This window comes from Anastrepha obliqua, chromosome 4, assembly GCF_027943255.1.
Source record: "Anastrepha obliqua isolate idAnaObli1 chromosome 4, idAnaObli1_1.0, whole genome shotgun sequence".
Classification (NCBI taxonomy): domain Eukaryota; kingdom Metazoa; phylum Arthropoda; class Insecta; order Diptera; family Tephritidae; genus Anastrepha; species Anastrepha obliqua.
The window spans coordinates 4,516,185-4,530,703 of NC_072895.1; the positions used below are offsets into that span (position 1 = coordinate 4,516,185).

Below are 14,519 nucleotides of genomic sequence, written 5' to 3' on the forward strand. Positions count from 1 at the left end.
AGTGATGAATCGACAAACAAAATCTATTTTATGCTTTCGAAAACGCTCTAAATGTTGAGTTGATGCTGAGAAAGTCGCATTCGTATGTGTTTTTGTTCCGTTGTGAGCGAATACGGCACCCATTGTGCACACAGCTTTCTGAAACCCAATACTTCAGCCATAATAATGCTTACACTAAAATTATCTACTAAATCTCTTTGAGTTACTCAACGAATTTCCAACACGATATCCTGTATTTTTTCTACGATTTCTGGGGTTGTTGCTATTTTGGACGTCCTTACGTGGATCGTCTTCAAAGCTTGTAAGCAAAGAATGAATTGAGAGATTGACATGAAACTTCACTTACTATTAACTTCACTGATATGAAGAATGTACTAACATAATAAAAAAAATTTAGTCTTGTAGCATTGTCCTCTCTTATCGAAGCACAAACCTTATTGAACAACATAGAAATAACTCTCTATTTGCTATTTTCATGTTTAAATTTAGTTCCCTAAATAATTTTCTGTCTCAACTTACGTTAGTAACGATGGATTCGTCTCAGGCTGGTACCAGTACTGTGGCGGTACGTAGCCGCCCATTTGCGGTGGCGGATTGTGATGATGCGTTTGCGGATGTGGCGGCGCTGGATGAGGTGGCTGCGGCGTCATTTGCGGTGGTTTGTGATCGATCCAATGCGGTTTCTGGTCCCATGGCGCTTGCGTAGGCGGACTAAGACCCGTTGGAGGGAATTCTGTAAGGTAGAAAGAGATGAAGAAGAAAAATTAAATCAAGGCAATTGTAGGTATTCATTAATAGATGTTCCAGAAATTGAAGACTGTCATTGAAAAAAGACTTTAAGGTTTCGAAGGCGTATTGAATCTTTACTAGGGTAGGCTTATAAAATAAAAACAAATTATAATAATATAATAATTGGCGCGTACACTTCTCTTAGGTGTTTGGACGAGCTCTTCCTCCTGTTTGTGGTGTGCGTTTTGATGTTGTGCCACAAATGGTTTTTATGGGGCAGAAATACACTCGGAGGTTTGCCATATTTTAGTGATAAATAATTAAGAAGCTTTTGATGTTTACTATATTATGTTGGGCTTATATCAAAGCAAAAAAGCAAATTCGGCAAGACTTATGCAAAAACGTCTCCATCATCCGACAGAACTATCAACGGTACTTTTATTAAAGAGGTATTGCAATATTGAGATCCCTGGTAATCCGTGTTACTTTGCTATCTCTGACGGCTGTTTTAGATTACGACTTAGGCCAATATCTAAGATTTTTGTGGAAGATATAATTTTCTTTTCTTTCTGCGAGTGCATGCCTCAACTTTTAAGGCCAGTGCATAATGTAAATCATTGCCGTATTAAGTAGCACCTGCTTTGCGATGAATCTGCGCTACTCTATCTGCCTGCAATCAGCTTTTGCTCTAGCGCTTGACATTTCGCTTAGTTATTTCAAATAGATATTTAACAGGCAATCAGCAACTAGGCGAGTAGTTCTTTGGGACTTACACGTCACGGCGCAACATTGGGAGACCGAAGCACTTCTACTGCTTCCATTAGGTGCACATCTCAAAAAAGTTTGGAATAATGAGTACACAAGTTTAGAAAAATCTATTCGATAAGCTTGAGAGTGAATATTTTCGGGGTATAGAGCTTAGCTAACCGGCAAAAAAATTCTACGGAAACGCCATTGCGTCTTATATTTTCAGTTTACTACAGTACTTTGCACCCAGCCCCTACTTTTCCACCAGTCTCCATTGCAATATTCAAAGCACAAAATATGCTGTCCCTTCAATAATGTTTACTTACCAGGTGATAACTCGGACACAGGCGTACTTGATGGCGTCGGACTATGTCCGGGAGGTAGATAATGTGATGGTGAGCCGCTGTTGGAGCCACCGCCGTTATTACCGCCTGCAATGAACATGAGATAGACTTTTTATAAATCAGTTAAAATTATATAGAATCGTTGAATATTTTGCGTATATGTAAATATGTATGTATGTATGTATGTATTGCATGTACTATGGAAATTTAGTTAATTTTTCAATGAATTTCAAGCTCAAAACTTTTGTAGGCATAAGTGAAATTAGTCACTTTCACTTTTGTATTAAAGTATTTCCCATTAACTAAATGGCAATAAGCCTTACATCTTTTGCCATTTACACGTTTAAATACCTCAATACAGAAACGAAAGTGTAAAAAACTTTTATTAATTGAATTATGCGCTTATGCGATTTTCGTACTCACCACTGTGCATATTTTGATTTGGACTATGTTGACCAGGATTTGGACCGCCGCCGCCCAATGGCATACCGCCGCCGGTACCAGGCGCTTGAGCTGCTTTCATCATTTTTTTGTACTTGGAACGCCGATTCTGGAACCAGATTTTCACCTGAAAGAAACAAAGCAAGATTTTAGTGGAATAAGTAAAAATTAGCAAAGCATGGAAAAAATATGGTTATATATGAAGCTGTAGGAAATTTAATAAATATTAAAATTTTATCTTCAGTTAAAGGTGGCAGTTGAAACAATACCTCCAATATAAGAGCGAACATTTATTTAACTGCTATGAGCCGCAATTAAACTTCATTGTGAGAATCGCTAAATAATTAAATATAAATTGTTTTATTTTACACCTGATATGCTCACACGTAAATGTGTGAGTCTAGTCTTGTATGGCCCAGATACCCAGCACATACTTGTACACCTGTGTCCAAAATAATCGCAGCGCGCCATGTTTACTATGTTTTAGCTATTTTTTGTTTCTGTTGTTGAATTGAGTTGACTTTATATTGCATATAATGTTGAGAGTTTGCTTCCATATAAAGCACTCGCCTTTTATATGAAACAAAATGCTTAACACCTTAGCAAAACAAATATTCAAAAATCAACGGTAATTCTGAGTCACTTGAAATTTGCACTTTGTTGCTAATATTAAAAAGGCTATAAAACTGCATACCCAGAATTTTTCTAAAAATTCTGAATAAAAAGTCGGAGTGTTTGATGTACTTTTTTTTGTTTGAATTTCCTAAACTTTTGTGAGTTTCGTATAAATGGTTTTATAATACTGGTTGGAGAACGTTCTGTGGAGAAATCGAAGGAATCACAGAAGTATCTAGACTTCGTAAAGCCCCAACAAAAAGCCATTATTCCTCCGGATATCTCCAAAAATAGGATAAGAGTTGGACTACCTTGAGCGAAGAGGCATTAAAGTTGCTAGTGGGCCCACACTTTCCAAGCAACGAGCCACCTAGCATATCAATTGAAAAACGAATAGATAAATCGAATTGTGCCATTGATGATATGGCCACTAAAATTACACTAACGAAAATATAAAACTCACTCGGCTATATAGTGGAGTTGTTAACTGTTATATTCAAAGCTACTTTTAAGCTCAAATGCATTCCATCCTTACGGAGAGAAGTAAAAGTTGTCTTTATTCCAAAGGCAGCAAAAAGCTCACACAGAATATTGAAGGATTTCAGGCCAATTAGCCTATCCTCATTTTTACCAAAAATTTTACAAATAATCATAGTAGAGTATATTAAAACTAATATTAGCCCCACTCAGCTTAGTATCTCGCAACAGGCGTAGTGTAAAAGAGAACCTACAGAAACAGCACTTAACTCACTGTTTACAGAAATTGTAAAGTCAAACTACTTACAGGAATAATAAGGGATCCACACTGATAGCCTTTCTTGATATCGAGAGTGCGTTCAATGACATCCTACCGGATACCACACAATAAAGGCTGACTAAAAGACTGACCGTGAGGCTCTGGTTGAGTTCATCAAAAACATGCTCACGAGCAAATTTGTGATCGCAGCCCTAAGGGCGTCGAAGATCAGGAAAAGAGTCAGTAGAGGAACACCACTTCTCTCCTCTGGGTGCTAGCAATAAACTTCTTGCTAAAGACCCTAGAGGAGAGAGGACAGCACATCGTAGCCTATGCGGGTGATGTTGCGATTGCAGTATGAGGGAAATTCTCCAATACACTTTGTGAAATCATGCAGGCAAATGAGCTAAGCGCCAACCTAAATAAAACTGAACTCATCTTATTACTACAATTCACGAATTAACTTAGAATTCAAGGAATAACTGCTCCTACGCTACTACGCTAGGTGGTACGGCCCTTTCGTTTAGTGATGACGCTCGTTACTTAGGGCTAATATTAGACAGAAAATTCAGATGGAAGTCAAATGTCGAAGATAGAGTAAGAATAGCTACAATAGCACTCTACTCTTGTAAACAGTTAATTGGATTAAGTTGGGGTGTTTCCCCTTCTATCGCACGTTGGATTTACCCAGCGATAGTAAGACCAAACCTTAGCTACGGCCCTAGTAGGGTGGCCGGCTTTAGATAAGAAATACATCAAAAAGACTATGGAACATGTGCAAAAGATGGTCAGTATTTGCAACTGCCGCGCCCTTGGGACTATACCTACAGAGGCACTAAATATTATTATCAAACTATAACCTATAGAGTAATTCGGCAAGCAAATAGCCGCCAAGTCAGCTCTCAGATTAAGAGAAATCGATCTACTCAGAATGAATTTTAGAGAAATTCTTCTGCATTCCTGGTGCAACGGATTTCTGTAAGACCCAGGACATTAGCTTAAATAAATCCCTTATCACGGCGTTTCCTTCGACAGAGGAATGGAATAATGGAAAATGATGTAACAGATGGCTCAAAATTAGATAACAAAGTAGGTGGATGGGTTTATTTTGTTTAACTTGAGGTCAACCAATCATATCGCCTACCTGATCAGTGCTGATAGTAGTGTACTTCAAGCGAAAGTCACGGCTATTAGGGAATGACATACAGCGATGAAACTCAGAGTATTATCCAGACTGTTCACTAGACAGGGCTAGTTTACTGGGGCGATAGCCCTTGGTCGCGAAAAACCCGAGTCATTCCGTTAAAGTAGAACCGGCTGCCGAGGGAATGAATACGCCGATGAGATGCAGGACAAAACAAACAGAGACCTACTGGACAGTGTTTAGACAGACATTAAACAACATTCACCGGGAGATTGTTACCACCTTCATGAGCTTCTGTCCAGTGAATGCCGTAATCGGAGTCCAACCCCAACCCATTGCAGATGAAGAGCTCCAGCTTCCCCGTAAGACCCGCGTAACACTGGCACAATTACGTTCTGGATATTGGTTAAACTAGTACTTATCCAGAAGTGACCCCGACATACCTAACTTATGTCCGGCATGTGAAGGCACCCCGTACAATAATAACCACCTCTTCACTTGCCCCATCAAACCCAATCATCTAACACCCTTCTCCCTCTGGACCCAGCCTGTCGAAACAGCAAGTTTCCTGGGCGTACCGCCAGATCGGCCTGACAAAGACGACCGATGATATACTCTACACTGACGGAGCTTCTCTTACTGCTACAACAACAACAAGAGTATTATCCACAAGTTACCAGAAGCATGAAAGGTGTATTAAGTGGACATTGTTTGATGGGTAACCACGCCAGAAGGTAGGGACTTCCATACTACGAGTTTTGTAGAAGCTGCCTAAACACGGAAGAAGAAGAAACAATCAGACACATCCTATGTGAGTGTGAAGGCTTAGCCAGAAGGAAACTGAGCACTATTTGGTATTACATTCTTAACTGATTCGCATCTAAAACTAACAAAGCTTTTATAAAAGCTAGAGAATGGTTTAAAAGGGAACCCATAGAGTAAGGATAAATTCCAGTGGCATCACAACGGACCTACAACAGGTCTAAGTGTGTCCTTACGGCAACCACCCTACCTACCTACCTTCATAAACACATAAAAAAGGAAATAAATGCAAAAAAATGCTTAAAACTTGCTATCTCTTCGTGCTCCTATTATTTTGAGCGCATGTGTATATACATACATACATACATCCTAGCATTTATTCATCGTTCTTGCATCCAGTGGAAATTTTGAATAATTTATTTTAAATCACCGATGACATTTAGCACCTTTTTACAAAAATTAAAAATTAAAGACGCACCCACTTTGTTATTAAAATTTTGTTGCATAAATAATTAATTAAATTTATTGTTTTATGCTATGCAACAAAGTTCTTTAAACGGCTGTCTTTTTTCGTTATTTTGTGGGCTTTAAATTCATAAGTCACGAACGCTTCGTAAATTTATGAGTACATTTGTATGGTTGCTAGCGCCTGTGTATGCGTATGGCTGGATGTGTTAATGTGCTAACACCAAGCCAGCTTAACAGGTATGCGGACAATGAAATAAATGGCTGGCCATAAATAATATAGCACAATTAAAACAATAATTATGGGTATAACAACAAAACTAATATCATTGCATAGAATTGAAAATTAAGTATATGTATGTGTGTGTGTGTGTCTCATCACATAGGCGCATGCATAAATAAGAAACATTTTATTTAATGATATTTTATGCAATTGTAAAGAATTAATGGCTGATACGCATTATTGAAGTAAAGTGGCCAACTACACTTCGTTGAATATTTACTTCAGTTATAGGAATAAGGGCTGACAATTTAAAGTCTAGAGGTTCAACGCAAACTAATCAGAACAAGAATTTGGAAAACATATCAAAAATCTCCACACAATTAAAAAATTTTAAAAATGATTTACCATAATTTATTTCTCTCACAGTATCTGGCAGACGTTTATTAAGCCGATTAAAGCAAAATATGAATATGAAAAATACAACTCCACAAAAGAGTTTATCACCAAGTGATGCATAAAATTACGTAAAAATTGCGCAAAATCTGCCCGATTTCTCACATTTATTTGCACCTTTTCGCCGAACAGCGTGTGAAATTCGACAACGCCTTAGCATTTAAGCGAACTCACTTACTCAGCCATAGCTCACTTAGTCATAGCTAAATTTCAACCTCGATATGAATTCGAATCTATGTGACTTCAATATGTAATGAATATCAATTAAATATCGACAACTGTGCAATAATACATGACACAAGTCAATTTGTGTTCCTTTTGCGTCAATGGATTAACGCCGAGTGGCAGTTGAGATTAGCACAGTTAGCGCAGATATGTAACTCTACCTGTGCACGTATTTACATATGTATGTGTGTAGATTACATGGCTGGTGATTTGTAAACGAACATTTGCATGCTGGCATCTAAAAATATTGGATTTCGATACAAATTTACAAATGTTAGAATGGCTAGTTGCAAACCTATTTGCGAAATAGTCGCCAGTGGAACATGAAAAATGAGATTGGTCGCTTGGAGCTCAGACATCTTCACTTATTCCTAACTCCTGTACTTTATTTTTTTTTTTAACAATCGAGTGCTATGACATAATAATTTGAAGCGTTGAAATTAAATTGGTGTATTGGCGATGAGGGGATCTAATTTTATAAAAGTGTTGTCTCAAAAACAAAAACATGGAATGAAATAAGCAATGGAGAGAGTTTTTGCGGAAGATCTGCCGAAAGTTGACATAACCGAAATACATTGAGTTGGTTTCTGCCGAAAATAATTAAATCATTCATTGCTTCACTGCGCTTTTATTTAGTCGATCGATAAAAGTCCACTGAAACTCGATCTAGGAAGGACAAGTGCTCGCAGATGACGCTTTGCGAGTTTTGACGGTCTTTTTTCGATGTTTTTTTTTGTGTTTTTTGTTTTTCTTTTTTGGTGAGTGAGGTAGAGTTGAAAATTCCTTCGCTTGGGTCAGGTAAAGTTCAAAATTCCCTCACACTTACAGCGACCGTCATTTACTGCGTTGAGTTGTGTAGCCGCCACTAAACCAATCCCTCGTCCTCTCCTGAAGAGTCTCCTTTCCCAGAACTACTTTCTGCATTACTTCGGGCGGTTCCAGAGCGGCGTCCATGAAGTTGGCCAGTTCTACTCACCCATGTCTGGGTCCACCATATTCGTAGTCAGCTTCGTGATATAGGCTCGTCTTCTTATGTTTCTATTTGTGCCGCGTTTGTGTCTATTTTTTTTTTTTTTTTTTTTTTTTTATTATTATTGCAACTAGTTCATAAATATTTACAAATGACTAACAAGCAACTTAATTATGATAACATTACACAATTTACACTCTACATGACATAAAGCAATTCTATGGTGGTATGAGATCGCTAGGTTTAGTGCGTCTGAGCCTTCGTATTAATCCGTTGGTTTCAATTAAATTAAGTGCTTCTTCATTGATGTGGTTTAATAGTCTTTCTTTGTGGGCAACTGCAATCTTTGCGATTTCAGTGTTAACGGAGTTTATTTTAAGGTCGCGCTCAATATCGGAACTTCTGCAGTACCATGGTGCTTTGACAATGCACCTAAGGACCTTATTTTGGAAGTGTTGGATTTCGTGTTTCGTACTTTGACTGGCGCACCCCCATAGCTGCGCCCCATAACTCCATACTGGCCTTAGTATCTGCTTGTAAATTAACAGCTTGTTTTCTATCGTGAGAGCTGATCTGCTACCCATGAGCCATTGCATGTTTTTGAGTTTGATGTCTAATTCTTGCCTCTTTTTCTTGACATGCTCTTTCCATCGAAGTTTGCAGTCAAGTGTCATACCTAGGTACTTCGTCTATTGACCACAATTAGTTAGTGCGCCCTGGATCCTCTTCTTTTGACATATGACGGTTTTACGTCATCGATAGTCTCCATTGCACCGCTTTTTGGAGCAAAAAGAACATCGGGAAAAAACAATTAGTTTGTAGCGACTTGTTCCCATCTCATATCATCTTGAGCATTACCTCAGGCATTCGTGAGTGGCGTTCGTCAGTCAAACAGTTAGTGCGTCCTTACTCAAGAGTTCCTACTCTTCAGCCGCCCACTCCGTGTATCGAAAGTACTGCATTAGTTTTGCTGCATATGTCTTAATAGCATTCCAGTTATTGATCACCTGCAAGGGGTGTCCAAGTAGCACTTCCAGCGTTTGAAGTTCGTCTCGAAAACTGTCGAGCAGTGCGGGCAATAAAGCTGGCAGACAAAGCTTAAAACGGTGCAGATACGACCGAAAGCTTGCGTGTCCCCTGATTAGCTGCGTTAGATATACATCAACGTTGCCACGTTTCCTTGTCACCCATAGTGAGATTTGAGGTATAAGCTTGTAGGTCCAACGCCCGTTCACCGATAGATCCTATCTATGTTGCCACTCTTCTATGGGTTGAAGACATTCTGTAGCTTTTTCCCCTTTAATGGGTTTGCTCCCTGCCTGTAATAGAGATGACTTATTTCTCGTGCATGTACATCCATAGAGAGTTTTCCGGCAATAATGCAAACCGCGCCGTCAAAGACGGTCCTGAATGCGCACGCGACTCTTAGTGGATTCCTGTACTACATATCGTACGTTAGAAGGCTTAGCTCCCGCCCAATTGGGAGCAACATTGAGAACAACAGATTTAACCACCTTTGACAGGAGACGTCTCGTGCACCTTGTGCATGATCGATATTTGGCAGAAGTTTTGACGGTCAGACCCCAAACCAGTGAGCAATGAAGCAATGAAAAACAAAATTGGATAATCAATTTTGTGCCACCTTGTACTTATACAATTTTCGCGCCTTTATTATCGCGTACAAGTTAGTTTTTTTTTACTTGATTATTGCTGACTCTCTTTCGCTGCCTCACTGGCGTTGCCATCGCTCATTGAGCTTATCGTTAGCTATTAGTGGCAGACACATCGCAAATCGAGCCAACTTAATGCCAAATAAAATCAATTCATTGGCATCAAGATTGTTGGTGGGATTGAAAGTGGTGCAAAACTAGTTTTTACGCGCAGTTCACTACTTATTTCGTATTAAAAGTGAACTTCCACAAAAGTGCTTGCATGTATTTAAGTAAAAGCGGTGATTATGACTTGGGGCAGACAGGTGGGTCAAAGTAAATGGAAATCAGCAAATGATTTAATTATTGACACTGGGAGATGTGGGCCGAGATCAGATTAATGGGGGAAACAGAAACAAGTGAGGAATCATTAGAACTGGCAGAGGATTTTACACTGCATTGATTTATTTTCAAAAGAAACAAATATACGAGTATACTTGGTATTCAGATATTTCTCAAACTGCAGGAATAAATATCGAAGTAGTTTAAAGTCAGAGTTTAAGTGAAAAAATGTATCCAATACCATAATGCTTTGTGGCGCACAAGGTTGAAAAGGGTAGAAAATGCTTGCTGTTGTATGGAAATAAATTTGTAAAAGCGATTCCCCAAAATACACTTCTCCCACCTCAACTACATTTTCAAGATCAAAAGCCAAGCATTGTGCGATATGAGAACTTAAGTGAGAGAAAGATATTTTAATATGCATTTGACATTGTCGTATGCTACACAGCTCTCTCAAGATTTGAATAATGGTTGGGTTAGGTTAAAATGGTGGCGAGAGCTCAACGCTCAAGTAGTAATTAAGTGCCGTTTTGAAACTCAAGAGACTGATGAAACCAGGATTTCGATCCACATATGCTAGGTAGTGCTGGCTGACCTAGGGTCAATTGTGTTATCAGTGCTATGTATTTGAAGTCGAATCGGTTTTCCAATAACAGATCTCAAAGACGGAATTCGTGAGGCTATCGAGAACATAGAGCAGCCACTTTGCAATTCGGTTATGGAAAATTTCATGAAAAGGATATTGTCCTGTAAGCGTGGTCGTGGTGGTCATTTGCCTGATGTTATTTTCCACTATTAACGGCATACCTTCCTCTTTATAATGAAATAAACATCCGATCATTTACATATATTAAAAAATAGCATTTTTTTTAATATCAAAATAACACCTCTCCTTGGATAACCCTTTATTATTACGTAATTTTTAATGCACGTCTCTTGAAGTTTCAACAAGCCGGTCAGCCTTTTGCCAGCGATGTCCTTCAGGGATAAAAAATATGCTGATCCTAGACACATTTGTCGATTCCTACAAAGAGCAAGGCAGCGGCAAAGTAGGTGTTCCCGAGTACCCCTAGTACTTGTTTCATTGCAAGTGTTACACGCATCTTCTGAACTAATCCCATGTTTGCTGCGTGAAGTGAGGTGAGAGACCGTGTCCCGTCAGTACTCCAACCAATATTTTGCAGTCTTTTCTTGGCAGTTTTGTACGAGATTGCGTGTTCCCATATTGACTGCGAAAGTTCCTCATTAGTTCCGTGTTCAAAATGAAGAGTGATGGGTATATTTCTGACGTGCTCAAACTTGGCAAGCGAATGCCTACCTTAGCGAGCTCACCGGCTCTCTCATTTCCTTCGATTCCTTAGTGTACTGGTATCCTATCACTATTTACTAAGTTCCGACATAAAACTCAGGACAAATTATTAGATTTGTTTTGCTGTTTTGGAAAATCAATTTTATTTCTCAGCGCTGCCCTTAGCTGCTAGCGCCCAATTAGATTAATTTGATTCAATAATTAATTTATTAATTCAAACAAAATTTGGCCATTTACTTATTTACTTATTGTATCTATTAATCTGATTGTTATTAATAATTTAAAATAAATTATTTAATAGTTTTCGCGTAAAAAAGTTGCACCAGTAAATTTCATCAATGCAAAATAATCCACCTCAGCTTGGCATTGAAGGCTCCATCTGTTCGCAGAGTATTACGGCATTATACGTTAGGAAATTAAAATTAAAATGATAAAAATGGCATACATTCTAAAATTACTAAAAATATTGATTTTGATATGCAAACTCATTTTCGATTTGATTAATTTGCCTGTGACTGTTTAATTTTCAATATAAATTAGCCATTGGTTGCCAGGTTGAAAAGCAGAACGTGTGAAAAGCGCCTACACAGTTAGTGCCACACAAATTTGTATTGAACACAAAGGAGCCTAACAAATACACACACACTATATGGTTGTATATATGCATGTATGCATGTATGTACGCAACCACTAATCACAGCCACTAGCCAACAGGCATGTCAAAACAGGTTAGCGCGCTGTGGCGATTATTTAATTTGTATAACAGAGTGGCATTCTGTGAAATGCAGATTTTTGCAGCGAATGGACGCAGTTTGTAGTGCCCGCGTTTATAAGTATGCTTGTGCGTTTGCATGCGCGCACTGCATTAGCACTTAAGTTGCTATAAAACTAACTCTTAAAGCCATCAAATTGCAAAATAAGAGGGGAAAAAATGCAAATAAAAGAAGCAAAACGAAAAGTTAAAAGTAGCTGAAGTGAAAGAAAAACTTTTTAGAAAGATCAACTTTATAGAAAAAAATTGTGTGTGTGTGTGGGCATACATACATAGCACATATACATACGTGCGCGGATACCATTTTTACACTTTTACTTGTTACAGGAAATTGCCTACTGCATGCTGCTACCGCTGCTGTTGTTAGAGTTGTTGTTATTGCTGTCGTCGTTTTTATTGCTTGCAATTTTCTTCAAACTATTTTCCTACGCTCGGCTCACTTTTGCGCTTATTGCCGCTTTTGTTGTTGTGCAGAAACCACTTTCGCTTGACAGTCAAGCGCTCTAGCAAGACGCCAAGCGGCCGAAAGCACAAACAAAAACTATTTCAGCCAAACCACTTTCGTTTACAACCGAAATATACACAACCATATTTACAGAGCTACTGTAATTTATTAAGTGGCGGAAAATGTATGAGTATAAACTATCCATCATATATCATACACGCAGGTATGTATGTGTGTGTTAGTATGTATGTATATATGAATTTGCAAGTTTGCATATCAGCGGTGTACAGTTATACGCGCGCTTAGGCGAAATTTCGAATTTGCCAAAGTCCTACTTGTTGTTGTTGGCTATAAAAAATATTACTAAGATAACCGCCAACAGTAACAATATCAACAACCACTTTAAAATCAAATTACACACAAACCCACAGTTGCTGAAGAAATCTCGAAAACCCCGAATGAGCCGTAATGAATGTGGCGTTCAGCGGCCAGCAATTCATCAAATGCACATCAAATCTTTTGCAGCGCTAACAGGGAAACACATACACATAGTTACTAAATTATACATACGGGAGCGTAAGTCCTATTTTTTGGTAAGAAATCAAACATGATATATAAATGTTAAACTTAAAAGCATTTTGTTTCATATATTAATAAAAACAAAATAAACAAAAATGTAAATTTCACTTAAATATGCTTAAATATTGTAATTTTGTTAAATTACACTTATTCGCTATGTGACTAAAGTATACATACGGCTGTTTAGTAATTAAAAAAATATATATTTTAGTATCTCGTATGGCTTCCTTTGGCATCTAGTACAGCAGATAATCTAGCTGGCATGGACAGTGCCAATTTTCATGTTGTTTCTGCCGATATTAAATTCCATTCTTGAATTAAAGCCTCTTTTAATGATGAAATGGACGTTATGTTTCATTTTTTAAGGCTCTTTTCAGATGATCTCATAAATGTTCAATTGCATTTAAATCTGGTGATTGGGGTGGATGTTCCAGTTTATTTTTTACGTCATATAGCAGCAACTCTTTCACCAGATTCGAGGAATGCTTGGGATCGTTGTCGTGCATGAATATAGCATTTTCTGCGAGACCAAGTTTTTGCGTTCTGGAAATGTAACTGTCTTTTAAAATTTCAATGTACATGGCCTTATTCATAGTACTTTCTATAAACCTTAAATTTCCAACACCATTTGCTGCCATACATCCCCATACCATAAGAGATCCTCCATCATGTTTCACAGTTACATTAACGTTTTGTGGCAAAAACTCCGTGTTTGGTTTTCTCCAAACTTTAGCGCGCCCGTCTCCTCCAAATACCATGAACTTGCATTCGTCCGTAAATATAACTCGTTCCCAAAATGTTACATCGCTAACATGGACATTTTTATACTTTTCAGCATATTCCAACCGTTTAACAACATTTACGGCTCTCAGTAGGGGCTTTTTTCGGGCAACTCTGCTTAAAAACCGATTCCTCTTAATGCAACGACGTACCGTTTGGCTACAAACCTCAATATCGTGATTCAACCTTATTTCATTGTTAATTGCAACCGCACTTTTTTTTGGATTATCCTTCACTGTTCGAATAATAGTCCGCTCCAGTCTTTCAGTAAGCTTACGTGGGCGACCTGATCGATGTTTGTTCGCACAATTTCCATTATTTTCGAAATTTTTTATTATTGTCTGTACAGTAGGTTTTGTTAAATTTAAAATTTCACCAATTCCTTGTAAAGATTTTCCTTCGCGCCTTAGTTTTACAACCATTTTACGAATATCGTCGGAGATTTCTTTAGTTTTAGGCATTTTTTACGTTTTTTTATCTTAAATAACAATTAAGTCTGGAAAAACTGATATCAGTCGTAACACTGATCTTCTATTAATGAGCAAAACGCATTTTCATAAAATTTCTAACGGTATTATTAGCCGCGTATAAAAAAAACTACTCGCGTATGTATACTTATGTAACATTACTGGGATGCATTATTAGTGTTTTTAGTACATATTTTATCAACGCTGACAAAAAAATATACACGGTGTTGTTAAAATAATAAGACTAATTTAATTTATTAGTGTAGGATACAAAAAATAAGAAAAACAATTTTAATCTAAGAAAATAAGAAATATTTTATCG

At 37.8% G+C, this 14,519-nt stretch overlaps 1 protein-coding gene across 1 annotated transcript; it reads right to left on the bottom strand.

Annotated features, from left to right (window-relative positions):
• Positions 1-515: 515 nt before the first annotated feature.
• Positions 516-2,385, bottom strand: LOC129245583 (homeotic protein distal-less-like). The gene is made up of 3 exons (XM_054883843.1): positions 2,244-2,385; positions 1,803-1,907; positions 516-733 (listed from the first exon to the last, which is right to left on the bottom strand). The coding sequence occupies exons 1-3, from the start codon at positions 2,344-2,346 to the stop codon at positions 516-518; spliced, it is 426 nt and encodes a 141-aa protein (XP_054739818.1). The 5' UTR covers positions 2,347-2,385.
• Between the last annotated feature and the right edge of the window lie 12,134 nt (positions 2,386-14,519).

Coding starts and splice junctions, on each gene's coding strand:
- LOC129245583 (XM_054883843.1), bottom strand. CDS start 2,346: ATGATGAAAGCAGCTCAAGCGCCTGGTACCGGCGGCGGTATGCCATTG. Junction 1,908..2,243: donor AAATCAAAATATGCACAGTG/GTGAGTACGAAA, acceptor TGTTCATTGCAG/GCGGTAATAACGGCGGTGGC. Junction 734..1,802: donor TGTGTCCGAGTTATCACCTG/GTAAGTAAACAT, acceptor TCTACCTTACAG/AATTCCCTCCAACGGGTCTT.